General features: G+C 40.3%; 1 protein-coding gene across 2 annotated transcripts in view; it reads left to right on the forward strand.

The window, feature by feature from the left end:
• The window catches only part of atp2a3 (ATPase sarcoplasmic/endoplasmic reticulum Ca2+ transporting 3), a 352,313-nt gene that overhangs the window by 70,322 nt on the left and 262,712 nt on the right, over window positions 1-19,279 (forward strand). For both annotated transcript variants that reach the window (XM_039756778.1, XM_039756779.1), the window contains exons 2-3: window positions 1,004-1,021; window positions 2,903-2,985. In XM_039756778.1, the coding sequence (XP_039612712.1) occupies window positions 1,004-1,021; window positions 2,903-2,985 (101 nt within the window). The remainder of the gene's footprint in view (window positions 1-1,003; window positions 1,022-2,902; window positions 2,986-19,279) is intronic.

The raw sequence follows: 19,279 nt of genomic DNA on the forward strand, positions 1-19,279 counted from the left end.
AAGCATAGCCTTGCAAGATTTACCTACATAATGTATACTTCTACTTAAATGCATGATGGCAGAGAGTAAATGCATGCTATAAAGTGAGGAATATGGTTAATTTGTATCATTGTGTTATAATTGTTAATATATACACTATAATATGATTAATGTATTTTTTTGGGAAAAGAATGCCTTTCTCTCTACTACAGGTATGTATTCACTACGTTCTGCAAGTAAACAAGCCTGTTATCCCAGATATTTATGGACAAGTGCATATTTCTTAAAGAAGATATGTATTTTTGTACAAACAAAATCCTTCAAAATACTTATAGGCTTGGCTGTCCTTTGGATTTTTCATGCATTATAAACATATAAAAGTGAGTTGTGACATTTGCAGTGCAGCCCACCATATCAAAAACTGAAGCTGTAATAAGTTGTGTCTGGGTCATTATGCTTACCTGCCTTCTGTATGATCTTTTGGTGTATAAAGAATTATTGTTTTTGAGATTTGTTCCATATGCAGTCACGCTTGCTGACACAAGGCCATTAGGTGAGCGCCTTATTTCACAGTCTTTTATAGTTGTTAAAGGAAAATACAGTAAAACATCTTTTCTTCTTTCTTTGCTGTCTGCCTTCAGGGAAAGCTTGCATCATTTACCACAAATTTGAAAGACTATACAGACATGTAAGATAAATGTACCCTATCCTGAACAATACTATTTTTTATATTAGAGAGAAAGTAAAAACTCCTGTACATGCAGTGCCTTGAGCACTAATGAGCTCTAATGGCTGTCCTTCTGAATGCTCCCCACCCAAAAAAAAAGCACATCCTTTTCTTAACATTTATTTTGAGATATTCAAGATACATTAGCAGTATTGACTTAATATACTAGTAAACTCTTTAAAAATAAGAGTATGCTCTCTGTTTGCTGATTTGTGTCATAACCAACTAATCTTTGTCCATTTCTTTCTTTTTTTTTTATACATGTTCCTCAATGGATTTTCTTTGACACGCCAACAGAGCTGCCAGCAGAAGAAGGTAAATATTGATTTTTCCATTTTCTTTTGTCTGTTTTCTGGCAGACTTTTTTGGGCTCAGAAAAGCAGACTGTAGGCTGCAAATCCTATTAGTAAATAAAACTTCCTTTTCAGTGAATAGAATGGAGGATTTTGGATGCCTGTAGCAGATAACCCCTTTAAGTAATATAGAGTCAATGAGTGATACAAGGCACATTCATTATTATATATACTGCGTATTATGTTCCCCACATGTAAATCTGCATTGTAATAAATGCCCCAAGGGATCTTTTAAGTCATCTCGACTGTTCTTGGATCATGGGGATCATAAGTTTAAAAAAAGGCAGCATTTATATTCCACATACTTCCCTAATGTTTTGTATAAATTTGTATTTTTTCTGTTAGATCTTGCTTAATTTTGATCATTTTCCTTTTTTGGGATGGGGCCACATGATATTATAGTGGTAAATGTATCTTCTGTGCAGGTCAAAGAATTGTCTAACAGAAAGAAGTTTGCATGATTTCCCTGTGTTTTCTTTGTTGGTTTCCATAGAACTCTGATTTCCCTCCAAAAGATGTGAAAGTTGGGCTATGTGTTGAGTCTAAATTGATTTGATATGAGTGAGTGTGATCTATAAAGGACTGGTGTAGCTTTTATCCATAAAATGATAAAAGCTTCTTCAGAAAATGGGTGTATTCCCTAAGGTGATTATAAGGGTCCCAAGTGATGATTCCAGTCAATAGTAATTATAATCAATTAAGCAGAATCTAATAGTTCAACCTAAAAACCAGGTTTTATTAATACAATGAAGTTAGGTAAGTAATACAAAACAAAGAACTGTTTTATGTGCAGTGTGAATATGGAAACTGTGAGCCTTATAAGCATGTTAGGGAGGCAGCAACTAAAGTCCTTTTAGTTGATTTATGAAGAACAACACAGACTTCATAAACTCTAGAGTGAAATTGTTTACACAGATCTTTACATCTCTGATATAAGAAAATGTATGTAACATATTAAAAACACTGAAAAGAAATACAAAAAATATCCAATAGTTCACCTAGTGATTATTTGAGGACAGCCATGACTCTAAATCTTGTACCATTACTTTTTTTTTCTGATGTCTTTATCTGAGGTCACTTATAACATTATGATACTTGCTTACTTTTCTTTCAGTTTTCCAGTTGGTTAACTTGATCATAGTCACACAGTGTCAGTAGTGGGATTTGAACCCACAACCTCAGGGTTTGAGGTCCTTTGCCTTAACCACTACACCATACTGTCTGCCTGGTAGGCAGGCTTAACTTATTTAGTTATGTTCTCAACCTTTTTTGACTTTTACATACACTGAATCTCTTAAGAGAACCCCTTGATGAATGTTTCTCTGCATTTACACAGTTTTTAAGTGTCTCACACATCCCATGAAGGTTCAAAATTCTGAGGTCCTTTTACTTAAGTGAGGTCACCAAATGGCAAGCCAAGTGCAATTCTCTAGCGGGTTGTTCTTCCCTGGAGAGGCCATGTTTGGGTTGGCTTCTGGTGCATAATGCCAAGTGCTATGTCAAGAAAGACCTTCTTGTGCTTTGCTCTGTGACTTTGCTGTTGCAAATTTTCTTCTACACTACCAAGAAAGGACTGTAATTTCAGCTTAGTGTGTTGCTTTGAACATGCCTGAGTATCACTCCTTCTAAGTCTGCACTGTTGTGCTATACTAATTGTCAAATGAACAAGTAAGGAGATTGTTATGGATTTTACATGATGTAAAGTAGTGCATGGAAAGTTTGTTCATCTGATCCTGTGATTTGTGCATCATTACTTTTATTACCAGATGTGTTGCTGATTATTGGACGGCATTATTAAGAAGTGGGAGAAACTGAGGTTCATAGTACATTTATTATTTTTCAGGAAAGTCTCTATGGGACCTTGTGGTTGAGCAGTTTGAAGACTTGCTGGTGCGGATTCTTCTCCTTGCAGCATGTGTTTCATTTGTAAGTAGCATTACTCAAAATATCAAGCTCCTGAATGTTCTCATTCCATGGTTCTGGTCATCACAGGATCAGATGATTCTCTAGCACAGAGTAAGAACGGGGCAGTCATTTCATGATATTTAACTGTTACACAAATAATAAATCTTACCAGAAGAAATTTTAAGATGATTCTGTATAGTGGCAGGATATTTCTTTTTTTGTTCCAGAAAATTCAGTAGAGTTTAAGAAACAAGATGAGACCATTCAGTCCATTGGCCTTGTTCATCCTTCGATGAAGACTTGGATTGAGTCTCCATCTTGCCTGGTCTGGGACTAAATGAGTTTTGTTTTCATAGCCTCTAAGATTATCATCAGCCCTCAGTCATGGGATGCACTTGGTTCCTCTTCTTCTTCTTATGTTTTGTCATATACAAATTGAGTCAAATGGCTGTTGAACTGCTGATGGTTAAATTGTTTATTGTTTTTTAGGGTTTTACTTTTACTAGTTATATAACTTGTTCTCTCACATTTTTATAGAAAGTAATTTATAATAAGTGTAACTGGCAAAACCTGAGCTCGAGGGAGTAGCAATCTATATGTCTTCTTTAGTCTTGGGAGTTTAAAACAAATCCATATTACACATTTGTTCCTCATGAAAACACAATTATATTGGGGTGTTATCTGGCATTTGTATCATGTTAAAAATGCAATCTTCACATGCCAAGGGAGATCCGAGAACCTCTATTTTAGTAGAAATCTTTCCCCAAAGCATTACATGCTTCACAGCTCCTGCAGCTCTTTGCTGTAATCATGGCCAGACAGAAATGAACAGAGTTTGTGTTTGTTCTGCAATAAGGGACTTTTGTACTGCAGTAGTATATTTAAATGTAACTTACAGCATGGATTTGTTATGAATAAAAGTTGCAGTTTTAGTGCAGGCAGGTTAAATGACGACAGCTTCTCAGTCTCTGGATTACAGTGTGCATTTGCATACAACAAAAGATGTGGAGGAAGTTAAAAAATGTTTTTATAGCACTATCTCAGCAAAAAAATAGGTGAAAGAAATGCTGCCCCACACTGAAGAACATAAGAAATCTGAATGAGCTCAATGGACAGAATGATGTGCTCTTGTTTGTCATTTAGCTAATAGCTAAGCTGTCCCAATATCTAATCCAGATGTTTCTTAAAGATAGTCAAGGTTTCTACTTTACACTGTCCAAAGCCATGCTGTTTGTTTGAAGACTAGGTTTAAATTGCGCTAATTTGCATGACTGCCCCTTACAATTAAATAGTAAAGAATATTTATGAAATTCTAGTGCCCAGGATTGAACATACAAAACTTGAACAGCTGATTAGTACGGAAATGAACTTAATCCATAATACACTGTAACTGTAAGTGAAAGGTTATTTTCTAGGTGCTAAAAGTCAAGCAAAATGACACCTATTATCCGTCCATCCATTTTCCAACCCGTTGAATCCGAACACAGGGTCACGGGCGTCTGCTGGAGCCAATCCCAGCCAACACAGGGCGCAAGGCAGGAACCAATCCCGGGCAGGGCACCAACCCACCGCAGGACACACACAAACACACACCAAGCACACATTAGGGACAATCTAGAATCACCAATCCACCTAACCTGCATGTCTTTGGACTGTGGGAGGAAACCCACGCAGACACAGGGAGAACATGCAAACTCTACGCAGGGAGGACCCAGCAAGCGAACCTGGGTCTCCTAACTGTGAGGCAGCAGCTCTACCCACTGCGCTACCGTGCCGCCCGACACCTTTTATTGGCTAACTAAAAAGATTACAATATGCAAGCTTTCGAGGCAACTCAGGCACCTTCTTCAGGCAAGATGAAGGGGCCTGAGTTGCCTCGAAAGCTTGCATATTGTAATCTTTTTAGTTAGCTAATAATAGGTGTCATTTTGCTTGACTTTTCACTACATTCATAATGGCTAACACAGTACAAGACCCTAGTACTAGGTGCTAAAAGTTACACTAACAGTTTGTTAACAGTAGTTACTGCAATAGCATGTTGTATGTGTACCAGTTCTATTAGTTAATTGGAAAAATGATAAAAACACAGAAACATTTTGCTTCATATTCAAGTCAAAACACTTAGATTTTATTAAACAAATTACATTAAGACTAGTATTTGATTTTTATTACATTTTTGAAAGTTAAACTTTACTTTACACTTGTGTTAAAGCCAGGAGGAAACTTCTAAAATATTTTTGGAAATTATTGCTTGTACTTCTCCAAACAACCAATTTCAATCCCCTGAACTGCTGCAGATTTTCCAATACTTCATCCTTCAATTATAATGCTTGTAGATCAAGACTGAAAAGTTTTGTAGCCATCAAGATAAATTGGCAATCCAATCATTCCTCAACATATTATTATTTTTTACTGAGAAAACTGCAGATTTGGGAATAGTTGAACTGTTTGTACATTTCAACCGTTGCAATATCTGTAGTATAATTCAAATCTGATTTAAACAGGCAAATTACTGTATCCACACAATTTCATCTTGTAATATTTTGACAGAAAAATAACTTTTTTTACCCTTATGTTTATCAAGCGCGCTTGGATAACTCAACTAGTTTTATTTATTTATTTAGCATTTTATTATTTTTATTAGAATCTAACAATCCATAAAAGCAAGTCAAGTTTAACAAAACTAGGTTAGAAACGAATCAACACCCATCCAAACTCGACTAGTTTTAATCTGCACTGTGTGTTATCTGTCAAGATGGCATTAATACGTGCCTTCTCATGATCTACATAAATAGTTTTATCCCAGTGATACACGTAATGTTAAAAAGTAAACAGATTATTATGAGATGTTTGTCACAAAAAATGTTTTCCTGAAGACCTTTTCTTTTAATAAAATAATAAAAAGTTTTATGCTTGTTATGCCAGTTTGTTTGTGGGTTACCGCACTGTAAATGACCTCCCATTGGTGAGAAAACAGCTGTAAAATATTGGGTTATATTAGCCTTTGGTGGCCTTTTGTGCTTTATTTTTAATATTTACACCCAATTATCTTGCCTGCATTCCTCTCTCACTATATGTACTATAGGAGGCACTTCATAGCCCCAACCACCAGGCACAGCTCTGTCTACTTCCACTACAACCTCTGATCCTCATCCACCTGCCTCTCGATTCAAACCCTGAGGTAGCGGAGTCATCCTCTTTTATGCTGAACCCAGGAGTATTTCTGATGCTGTCATGTTGCCTAAAGGAAGCACTTCGGGATCATAACAGTTTCCCATAGTAGGGATATCCATTTTTCACAGCACCTCCCCAGCGGCAATGAGAGACCCCAACAGGATTGGCCTTCCACACTGCAAGTTCCATGCAAACCTGTGGGTGTCCAAACTAAGCCTCTATCAGAGGAGCACTGCCACCTGTCACATGGGTGGATGAACTGCTCATAAAATCCCTTTGTCCCTCATCCATCTGTAGCCAACATTTGCAGTAAGTCACTATGATCTGTAAAGTCTATTTCATTGTATCTGGTTATACTCATATGAGCAGAAACCAGACACATTTAGGTAAGCCAGCTAACAGAAAAGACATGTGAGACAAGCCCCTGAAAGCAGGATAGGGGGAATGGGGATTCATGACACAAGCAACTGGAAGATGGCACGGCAGGGTAGTTGCTCTATTTGTTGCCGGGCCAGTTTATGTGTGGATTTCATGGGGCAGGGATTTGAATTGATTAAAGCAGGCCTGACTCACTGTCTTGAAGTTTATTTCAAAGCCATGCACTTCAGCGGTGAGAGAGTGAGAGAGAGAGCTATAGAGATGGACAGAAAACATGTGAAGGACACACAAGCAGGCTATTTTAAAAGTGCTGATGTCTGCTTGACCAATATGGCTAAAACCACAGTCAGTCATAAACGATGAGAACATGTGAAGGTGTTATTTGGGTTCAGTTCAGAAATAAACAGCCCATCTGGCAGTTGCCAATATCTGACAAGAATTCTATGAATCCAACACAAACTCAGAAGTGTCTCTATTCCATCGAACATTCCAGCGGATGGGGCATATGACTGTCAGCATTTCCTCACTTGAAGAACTGGCTATGGTAACTGTACTGTCCCTTGGCTTCTCTCCAGCCTGAATATGTATGTATAAATGGATTATTCATTGTGTTCTCGGAATGGAAATTATATCTGTTTTTGTACCATGTTTCTCTTTTCTGATTATTTTTCCTCCATGGTTACAAAAGGGAGACGGATATTGGATCTACTCTGTTCTGCATCAAGAAAGGACACATCCCAGGGGAGAAAGAGTGTCCCCTGCTGGATTCTACCATCTATTATTATTTCCTTCCAACTAGGATACAGTACAAATTGATGATTCCCCTGGCTGGGTTGCACCTCCTTTCTTATTGTCCTTCCATTACAGCTTGCTGTCCGAGTAGGGAATTCTTCTCAATCCCAGTCCGGATGCTAGTCTAGGCATTCCCACAATTAACACTATCAGTCATATATAAATATAAATGTGTGAACTAAATTGTTCATTTTATTTTACTGCATGTATTACAAGTACATTATTAAAATATTGCATTTTCTCTGAGATGCATGAAGCAGAGTATTTATATTTACAAAGGATGTTTGCATGGAGATTATCCAGAAAGGATAAATGCCAAAAATGTGCTTTTTTTTCCATCCCAGCCCTCTGACATTTCTATTTATTCATGATTGCCAATTTTGCTATTTAGAGAAAAGGGTATTCTCTTTTAGTTAAACAACAGGAAACAAAATGCTGTTGGTTATTCACCAAGTATGGTGAGCATCTGAAAACAGATATACAACTCTGAGAAACTTGTCAAACTGTGGAACCAGTGCTGAGAACATGAATAACCCTGTCTGGGCTGTTCTTATTTTAATTGCTATCACACCATCTATCTCCTATTGCAACAAGTGTCCTGTTAACTCTGGTAGGTGGTCTATGCAGCTTGCAACAGACATACCATGAATTAAAGTTGTGATCGTCTAATCTTATGATAATAAACCTATATAAAGCTATGTGATGATTCTCAGTTTGAAGTGTGGTATACAAAATAAGAATTGGTTATTTGCATTCAATGGAGAAAAGGCTGTTGGAAACCAGGATGTCAACCGTGTATCTTGTAAGAGAAAAATAGTAACCATTTTGTTATTCTTGCAACATTAGGCAGCCTCCACAGAGATGTGAATGCTGCACTGAGCACTGAAGCCTAAATGGTGCTGAAATGCTGTAATGAAAAACTTGTATTTTTCCAAAAATTTTTTAACAATGACTACTGGAATATTAATGTCTTCATTTCTTCTGGAACATGGAGATTATTATGTGTTTGTTTATTTTATAACTTTTTGTGGCTCCTGGTTTTGATAAGCTGTTGTGGAGCACCCTGAGATTCAAAGCACATTTTCAGTTATTTATTTAATGACTGTGAATATGTTACAGTATACTGTGGGCCTTCTCAAATATTCAAAGATCAGTAGATGTTTATTGCTATTAGCTATAAAAGATGGCTGCACAGTCAATAACCATATCATAAATGCAGATAGTAATATTTAAAGTAGATGTGCAGTTACAAGGACATACTTGTGTGTGCATCATTTAGACAGGTTTAGCCTGGCTAAACATTTAAGCATCCTTGAATGAATCATTGCAGTGGCCTTTCAGATGGCACTGTGTCATCCCCAGTCACCGGAGGCATTATGTATAAAACTTGCTTATCCTCAGATATGTGCGTAAGCCATTTCTTAAGGAGATGTTTGGATTTATAAAACACAAACTTGGTGTAGAAATTGACTTAGTTATGGAAAGTTTCAATGATCCATAAGGCCTGTGCAAACTATTTTGATGTTGACAGCAGAACAATGTAGTGAACAGAAAATCTAATTTTATTGTACTTTTCAATGACAAATCTGTCCCATTCCAGAGTTCTGGAATTAATTGTATCACATTTAACTAACTGTTTTTGGAATAGAGCTGTCTTCAATGTTGGTAATAACATTAAGAGTTTACTTTAGGTGTTAATCACCTTAGCATATAGCCTGTCTATTTTACCAGTAACATGGGTGTGCTGCGTGCAGGATGACGTAATTGGTAATGGCAGTGTTACCATCACACACAGCCTGACTCTGAAGTCTGCTTGTCAGACACATTTGAGCATCACCTGCAGTATTAGTTGTATTTTAATAGAATAAAAGTGCTTTCTGGTTACATAACCAGATTCATTCTGTGATGGTGCCTTTATCGCAACATGTGTGTAGTGGAATGTGTCGATTACTTTAAGACAATCAGCACTCGATGCAAAGTTCATTTTGATCTTGGCCCTCTCACCCTGACTTTAACACATGTACGCTATCTGGGTAGCATCCTAATTATACCCTTGGCTTGAAATGCTGGTATTTCCCTGCTTTGGAGGCAGATAGTGGACACATACTGGCACATTGTTCTCCGACCTTGTGCGTATTTAAGCATGATTGAAGTAACTCCTGCTTTCAGAAATAACTACAGCATAAGTATTTTATAATGCATCACGAAGAGTAAGAGGATGAGGAAGCAGACACAAAATGGCGTATACTGGCAGTTATTTATTCCACTTCAAGCACTGATTACACCATCCTATACAGATGGCATGATGTGGCTCAGTGATGACTGCGTGATACCAGTTCACACCGAAAAGTGCCCATTACCAAATAGCCTACTGGTGTTGAAACCCTTAACGGAGCAAGGTTTTCACGATTTCTGTGTGATGATCTATAGTGTTGGGTACAATTTGCTACAAAACTCACAAGAGCTCTAGAAAGTATGAATCGTTTTATAAGCCAGTCATTATCATGAGCCTAAAATCATTGTAGTCCCTGAAAACTCACTCCTTGCATAGCCCACATCACTGTTGTATAGCCTCACAAAATTTTGCCACATTGTATTGGCTTGGACAGTATTGCACAACATAGTGTAGAAACATGGACTGACTGTTTCTCTGGAGATGCATCAAGATGAACACACAGATGACCCAGAATCTGTTCCACAGGACATTAACATACAGTATTAGCAATTTCAAAGATTTTTAGATATTTGACATAAGTCGAATGTAAAGAGACTTGTATATAGCGCAATACAGTACTTACTTTTTTAATTATTTCATTTTTTTTACTCCCTCCACTCAGCAGTTGTCACTTTCTCCCTCTCTCTTTTTTCGTTTTTTTTTTTCTTTTTGATTTGGGGCTCCTGTGGAGAAACTTTCAAAAAGAATGTTTTTGCTGTCTTCATTTAAGTCAGTAATACCTCAAGTTCACATTCACTGGGTTTTCTGTGTTCTCCAATGTTTTGTTGTAAAGATGTTGCTCAGGGAAATGGCCAAATCGATATGGTGATTAGATTATGAATATTCTAAAAAGGCATTTAAGCCATACATAGTTACTGAAGGGAGGTGACGGGGAGTGACTAAAAATGTGTGCATGAGTGCAGAGTTTTAGGTTTCATTTGAGATTTATAAATGAACTTGTCCTGGGACCCAGTGTATATATCGTTTTATAAATTCAGTTTTTTTGTGCACTATTTTTGCCTTTTCTAGTATAATAAAAATTTTTGTACAGAATGTAAAAGATAGCCCGGCCACAGACAGACACAACACCCGATGTCCACAACACACATGGTTTATTTACTATATTTATAATTCGGTTCCACCAACTCACACACAACTACCGCCTCCACTCCTCTCTTGCAAGCTCCATCTTCCTCCTCCCGACTCTAGCTTCTTGAATGGAGTGAGGCGGCCCCTTTTATATGCCCTGGATGTGCTCCAGGTGCTCTGAGATGGTCTTCTGGCAGCACTTTCTGGTGTGGCACAAGTGCTGTCCTCCAGGGCTCGGGAACCATCCAGGAGCCCCCTGGGGTTGGCCACGGACCCCCACAGGGTTGAACTTCCCAGCTCCGTATTCGTGGTCCTTGATTGAAATCAGGGGGCTGCCCTCTTGCGCCCAGGGGAGATATTGCCCCTCTCCTAGTCCTTCCCTGCTCCAGGCGTCCCGGTGGGTCAAGGTCATCTGCCACAAGAATCTCTTCAAGGTTTTATACATGAGGCCCCAGGTCTCACTTATATTGAGCATGTGTTCAATGAAATGTAACTATTTTGAGATTCACCATCAGGTCATTTTTAAAGGCAATGGAAAATGTTCATGTTAACATGGGCATCATTCTTGAGAAGAATTTTAGACATATGGTTGAGTACAGTCCCCAACAAATCCAGGCTACTCTGTGAGCAAAGAGGGGGCAGTCTCATTATGTGCTAATTCATTAGCGCTAGTGTCATTTAAAAAATGGCTCTGGGAAAAGACAAGATTTACCTGATAAACATACTCCTATTTACAAGATATGGTAACCTACAGATGTATAAACTGCAATTCCATCCATCCATCCATCCATCCTCTTCCGCTTATCCGAGGTTGGGTCGCAGGGGCAGCAGCTTGAGCAGAGAGGCCCAGACTTCCCTCTCCCCGGCCACTTCTTCTAGCCCTTCCGGGGGAATCCCGAGGCGTTCCCAGGCCAGCCGAGAGACAGTCCCTCCTGGGTCTTCCCCGAGGCCTCCCCCCGGTTGGACATGCCCGGAACACCTCACCAGGGAGGCGTCCAGGAGGCATCCTGATCAGATGCCCGAGCCACCTCATCTGACTCCTCTCGATATGGAGGAGCAGCGGCTCTACTCTGAGCCCCTCCCGGATGACTGAGCTTCTCACCCTATCTTTAAGGGAAAGCCCAGACACCCTGCAGAGGAAACTCATTTCAGCCGCTTGTATTCGCGATCTCGTTCTTTCGGTCACTACCCATAGCTCATGACCATAGGTGAGGGTAGGAGCGTAGATCAACTGGTAAATTGAGAGCTTTGCCTTATGGCTCAGCTCCTTTTTCACCACGACAGACCGATGCAGAGCCCGCATCACTGCAGACGCCGCACCGATCCGCCTGACAATTTCACACTCCATTCTTCCCTCACTTGTGAACAAGACCCCGAGATACTTGAACTCCTCCACTTGGGGCAGGATCTCTCCCCCAACCCTGAGAGGGCACTCCACCCTTTTCCGGCTGAGGACCATGGTCTCGGATTTGAAGTTGCTGATTCCCATCCCAGCCGCTTCACACTCAGCTGCGAACCAATTCAGATAGAGCTGAAGATCATGGCTTGATGAAGCAAACAGGACATCATCATCTGCAAAAAGCAGTGACCCAATCCTGAGTCCACCAAACCTGACCCCCTCAACACCCTGGCTGCACCTAGAAATTCTGTCCATAAAAGTTATGAACAGAATCGGTGACAAATGGCAGCCCTGGCGGAGTCCAACTCTCACTAGAAACGGGCTTGACTTACTGCCGGCAATGCGGACCAAGCTATGACACAGATTGTACAGAGACCGAACAGCCTTTATCAGGGGGTCCGGTACCCCATACTCACGGAGCACCCCCCCACAGGATTCCCCGAGTGACACGGTCAAACGCCTTTTCCAAGTCCAAAAAACACATGTAGACTGGTTGGGCAAACTCCCATGCACCCTCCAGGATTCTGCTAACGGTGAAGAGCTGGTCCACTGAATAGGACGAAAACCACACTGTTCCTCCTGAATCCGAGGTTCAACTAACCGATGGACCCTCCTCTCCAGAACCCCCGAATAGACTTTTCCAGGGAGGCTGAGGAGTGTTATCCTTCTGTAGTTGGAACACACCCTCCGGTCCCCCTTTTTAAAGAGGGGGACCACCACCCCAGTCTGCCAATCCAGAGGCACTGTCCCCGATGTCCATGCAATGTTGCAGAGGCGTGTCAACCAAGACAGTCCTACAACATCCAGAGCCTTGAGGAACTCGGCGATCTCATCCACCCCAGGGCCCTGCCAGCAAGTAGTTTTTGAGCACCTCGATGACCTCAGCCCCAGAGATGGGGGAGCCCACCTCGGAGTCCCCAGGCTCTGCTTCCTCATTGGAAGGTATGTTAGTGGGATTGAGGAGGTCTTTTAAGTACTCCCCCCACCGACCCACAATGTCCCGAGTCGAGGTCAGCAGCGCACCATCCCCACTGTATACGGTGTTGACACTGCACTGCTTCCCCCTCCTGAGACGCCGGACGGTGGACCAAAATCTCCTTGAAGCCGTCTGAAAGTCATTCTCCATGGCCTCCCCAAACTCCTCCCATGCCCGAGTTTTTGCCTCAGCAACCACCGAAGCCGCATTCCTCTTGGCCTGTCGGTACCTATTAGCTGCCTTCAGAGTCCCACAGGACAAAAAAGTCCTATAGGATTCCTTCTTCAGCTTGACGGCATCCCTCACCGCCGGTGTCCACCAACAGGTTCGAGGATTGCCGCCACAACAGGCACCGACCACCTTACGGCCACAGCTCCGGTCAGCTGCCTCAACAATAGAGGCACGGAACATGGCCCATTCGGACTCAATGTCCCCCACCTCCCTCGGGACGTGGTTGAAGTTCTGCCGGAGGTGGGAGTTGAAGCTACTTCTGACAGGGGACTCTGCCAGACATTCCCAGCAGACCCTTACAACACGTTTGGGCCTACCAGGCCTGACCGGCATCTTCCCCCACCATCGAAGCCAACTCACCACCAGGTGGTAATCAGTTGACAGCTTCGCCGCTCTCTTCACCCGAGTGTCCAAGACATGTGGCAGCAAGTCCGACAACATGACCACAAAGTCGATCATCGAACTGAGGCCTAGGGTGTCCTGGTGCCAAGTGCACATATGAACACCCTTATGCTTGAACATGGTGTTCATTATGGACAATCTGTGATGAGCACAGAAGTCCAATAACAAAACACCGCTCGGGTTCAGATCGGGGGGGCCATTCCTCCCAATCACGCCCTTCCAGGTCTCACTGTCACTGCCCACATGAGCATTGAAGTCTCCCAGCAGAACGAGGGAGTCCCCAGAAGGTATGCCCTCTAGCACTGCCTCCAGGGACTCCAAAAAGGGTGGATACTCCAAACTGCTGTTTGGCGCATATGCACAAACAATAGTCAGGACCCATCCCCCCACCCGAAGGCGGAGGGAGGCTACCCTCTCGTCCACCTGGGTAAACCCCAATGTACAGGCTCCAAGTTGGGGGGCAATAAGTATGCCCACACCCGCTCGGCGCCTCTCACCGGTGGCAACTCCAGAGCAATAGAGAGTCCAGCCCCTCTCAAGGAGATTGGTTCCAGAGTCCAAGCTGTGCGTTGAGGTGAGCCTGACTATATCTAGCTGGAACCTCTCGACCTCGCGCACTAGCTCAGGCTCCTTCCCATTCAGAGAGGTGACATTCCACATCCCAAGAGCCAGCTTCTGTAGCCGAGGATCAGACCGCCAAGGTCCCGCCTGGCCACCACCCAACTCACACTGCACCCAACCTCCTTGGCCCCTCCCATACGTGGTGAGCCCATGAGAAGGGGGACTCACGTTGCCTCTTCGGGCTGTGCCCGACCGAGCCCCAAGGGTGCAGGCCCAGCCACGAAGGTGCTCGCCATCAAGCCCCACCTCCAGGCCTGGCTCCAGAGGGGGGCCCCGGTGACCTGTGTCCGGGCGAGGGAAAATGCCGTCCAAATTTTTTATTCGTCATAGAAGGTCTATTGAACTGCAATTTCAGCTGATATATAATTTTAAAATCTTTAGAAAAAGAAGAAGATGCAAGTCATAGTGGACTGGTCATCTATAGGTGGCAGTATAGTGTATTCAAAGTCTGCTGGTTCAGTTTGTGCTTTTGAACCCGACTTTGTGACATTGAGCAAATGACTTGACCTGCTTTATAAAACAAGAAATATTTGTAAGATGTAACTTAAAACATATCCTGATCTTTTAAAGTTATCTTTAATAAATGTGTCAGTCAAATATACAATAATCTGTTTTTGGTTTAAAAATAACTTGCTGGAGCTTTGCACCAGTTGCATGAGAATTTGGTTTCATCCTCACTTTTGACATATTTGATCCCAGAAGAACAGAGTTGGGAAAGGATTATTTCGATCAGAATGTCAGATAACGAGTGGATATCAGCCACTGACAAGATGCATTCATCTTCATTCTAAGCAAAACATGTTAAAATTCTACCAAAAACCATATAATTCATGCTATTATCCCAGCTTAGATTATGTAAAATATGCCCAGGCACAGACTGATTGTGAATGATGTCACCAGGCACCTGTCCGCTTAGTCACGTGTTGTGGGACTGTTCTTTATTCTGATTATTTTAGGAGAAAATCTCTGTTCACATGTGGCTCTTTACCCACCTGCAGCTGTGTTTGGAGTGTTGCAGAATAGGATAATATTGTGTAATGAAAAATCTGCCATGATAGCTTATATTAAATTACTTGCTCCTTATTTTATGTGATTCATTTGGAAAAATACTAATCAACACAGTATGAGGTAGTAGGTGAACTATGTCATATTCTGCTTGAAATTATAACATTTTATTTATTTATTTATTTATTTATTTATTTATTTATTTATTTATTCTATCTGACAAACTGTCCAGAATTTCTTTAGAATTTGGCAGGAATTCATTAATACTGTTGTGAAGTAAGCAGTTGCCCAGTTGTAGCTGCTATCTGGAGAATCTAAAGCAAACCATGACTTTCTATCCATAATGTAGCCCTTTTTCACAAAAAACGTAATTGCTGTCACTTTTCCTATGATGCCATGTGCTTGATAATCCTGAGCTTATTGGCTGTCAAGTTGCTGGTCATCCTCCATGGATAGGACACCTAGAAGTCAACAGTCATTTATTTCTGGCTGTTTGATTGAACATTAGAAAATAGAATCTCAACATGTAAGACATATGCTGTAGTGAAAAATTCTGAAAATAATTTAGGTGTTTAGGTAACAATGTGTTCACATACAGGCAAAAGGCAAAAAAATACACATTTAGAGTCTTAATAATGAGTTCTGGTCAGCTCCCTCAACTAAAAGGGATGTCTTACTTTCATAGTCCTGAGCGCAGAAAGCAGAATTGTGGTAATAATGAAGTTGATCTGAACTGGAAGCTTAAACTACAGAGTCATAGCTGAAGTGGAGACCAAGACAACTTTCAAAATAATTCCCACACATGTAAAATGTCTTATAGTCTTAAGAATCCTGGGATGAATAAGTAATTGTCTCTGCCTGGTACAAAGGAGTAAATATTACATATTGTTTTAACAAAAAACAGTTTAAAAATATTTCCCTAATAAAATAAAGTGTGTAATGTAAGTAAGAAATGGTAACTTTTAAAATAAAATACACTACTTTCATTTACAGTATACTCCGAGGCACAAAAATTTAAACTGTCTTGAAGTGGAAACACTCCTTGAATGGAGTTATCTTTTCAAGTTGCGGGCTTTGCTTACTCATGGTAATTTGCACAAGCTTGATAGAGGCAGAAGTCTTCCAGGAAGCTCTGCTACTTTTATCGTCTCCATCTAAGTGCTACAAAGAAACCAACATCTCAGTGAACAATCACTTTTGCCTTATAAGGAACTTTCTAGAAAATGTATCAGAAATGAATATGATTAGATTCTTGAAGAATTGCTCCGCTCACATTGACAATTAGTATTTGTGTTTCACGCAGAGTTATAACACAGCTCTCATATCTGCTCCATTAGATCTTCCCCACTTAATTAGGTAATGTCATTCTGTTTGAAATGAGCGGAATACACTCTTCAGAACCCCCTTCTTCCATTCATAACTGCTTGTGACACAAAAAACAAATCTTCATTTCCTTTCTAATAATAATGCTTTAAACTTGGTCAGAGGCAGTTTTTTTTATATATTTACAGTATTACATGAACCACAGTGAATGACTGACTTATTATTAGACACATCATTTTGTTCACTCTTTGTTCTCATTATAAGGAGTTGTGCTGTATCTAGAATATTATGTCAGTATTATACTTATTTACTGTCTCCTACATGATTCCAGTTAAAACAAATATGCCATATGTTCTATACATATACATTATTTTAATGATTTAATTATACTGTATACCTTATTATAGGTATAGATATTTTAACTGTTGTTTATATATATTGTAGTTAAACTATATTACACAATTAGGTGTTTTTTTATGTGTGTGTACTTTTGGTAGTAATTTTTTTTTATCTTGTAGTCTTTGTTTATTGCCTAATCCTTCCAAAAACGCACCTTGAAGAGGTGATAGAAGGGCCAAACACTCTAAAATTAAAACAAAATACTACTTAGCTTAACTTGTAGAGCCAATGTAATTTTTATAAACATACAGGCACAGAAAAGCTGCTCATCATCAGAGGAAGAGTGTGGGCTACAACAAGCAAAGCATGATCCTGGGCAAGTGTTTTGTCTGCTGCAGAGTTCTTGGCTGTTTTGCTGTGCTCCACGAGTTGACGAATTACAACATGACTGCCCTGGCATGTTAAAGCATTGTGATAGACAGACGACCATTATAAGGGAGCATTAGCTGCATTTTTCATCATCTTATTGAAATTTTGTTATAAAATTTTATTCCAATAAACAATTCTTTCACATGAAATGCTCCTTACTTTCTCAGCTACCGTTAGTACTCAGAACATTCTAGCAGGTTCATAATGAAATTGTGATATTATGAAACTGAAACTCCATTAATGCTAAAAAGAGTGAGGCCTCTATAATGCTCAACAAAGGTTTCAATGGCCAGATCTTCAATGCATGCCTCACCCTGTTAGACCTGCTAGATTCAAGTGGCCAACCGCAGGCTTTCCAGGCCTAAAAGGGATTTAGCCACAAAATAACCTTGAGTGTTTGTAAATATTTTAAAGCCCTAGAAGAGGAGGGAAACCCAACACCTCGGCTTGTGCACAGATGGATAAATGTTAGAATTTTTATAAAAAGGAAGATTTATTTGCAAAACAACAAAAATACAGAAAAAGCTTCACAGAGAAAAAAATGGCATTAAAGGAATTGCCAAAAAGGCAATCCACAGTGGACAAGTCCAGTAATTAATATCCTAAAATGGCAAAAATAATCAGATATCCATCAATAAACAGTAATAATCCTACTCCAACTTCAACTCCACCACTGAAAATTAATTGCAAATGATTCCTGCTCTCTAGATCTCCCTGGCTCATTAACTTTTTCAGGGCGGATGTCGACTTTTGTCGAAATTCGGGGGTAGAGGAGGGTAATCAGCTGAGACAAAACTCGCCGTTACGTTTTAGTTCGATTTTCTTTGCTAGAAGGAAAGCTAGTTTTTGTTGATTTGACCTTGATTCCATGTGGGTGAGAAGTAGAGAAGAGCCAGTAACCTCTAAAGTGGCATCGAGATTTGGTGAGAGACCAAAACGAATGCGCAAAGCGAAATACTCTGTGGATGCTGTTTTGCATATTATCAGGGAATCATACTCTGATTTGTCAGACTCCGATTTTGCTGCAAGTGATCTGGAGATCAAAAATGAAAGTGAGGTACCAGCATCAACTGATCACAGTGCTAAACACGCTAGTGTAGCTGATGCACCTGGGAGGGCTGCCACTTACGATGACAAGAGGTACAAACCAGATTGTGTCACACTGCGACTGCCACCACCATGCAAAGACAGCCAGGCTGCCTGCCGCATATTCCTGCTGGCCATCTAGCTGCCCCACACAGCTGCAACTGCTGGCAGAGATGCCAAAACAAGTGCAGCAACAGACATTTTATGTGTGAAACCTTTGCTTTTTGTGCTTTGTAGAAAAGTGAGATTTTTGGAAAAAATATTCAGTCCTCAAAAAGTTAATATCACTTGAGGGAGGTCCAAGGTGTTAGGATGTCAGGGTGGCCCCGCCACTTACGGTTCCAACAACAAAAAACATGGCACATACTCAAATTTAAAGAGACAGTACACACGTGCATTACCACCTATGAAACCAATAAAAATAACAAAGACATGAAAAATAACTCAAAACAAAAACAGTAGTAACGCATAAAATGCACATAACTTCATCTCAATAGAAACTAAAAAAATCTTGTGCTTGTTTTCAAATTTTCACATTTGATTAGTGTCTTGTCTTACAGCTTAAATATTCTCATTAAGCAATACACTTTTCTTAAAGTAAACACTTTATGTATATGTAAATGTAATGTGCATTCACAGTGTGTATTAATAAGTAAATAATGCAAAAATTGAGCACATATGTCTAAATAAAGTCAATTTAATGATACCTGCCATGTTAAATAAGGCCGCCTATGGAGAGATGCATTTTTGCAACTCGTCCCTAAATATATATCATTACTAGGAATAAGTGCATTCACTTACTTCACAAACAACAGATATTGTGGGACATGGTTCATAATAAAATATTCCCACAATA

The sequence above is a fragment of the Polypterus senegalus genome, chromosome 6, assembly GCF_016835505.1.
Source record: "Polypterus senegalus isolate Bchr_013 chromosome 6, ASM1683550v1, whole genome shotgun sequence".
Taxonomy (NCBI): Eukaryota; Metazoa; Chordata; class Cladistia; order Polypteriformes; family Polypteridae; genus Polypterus; species Polypterus senegalus.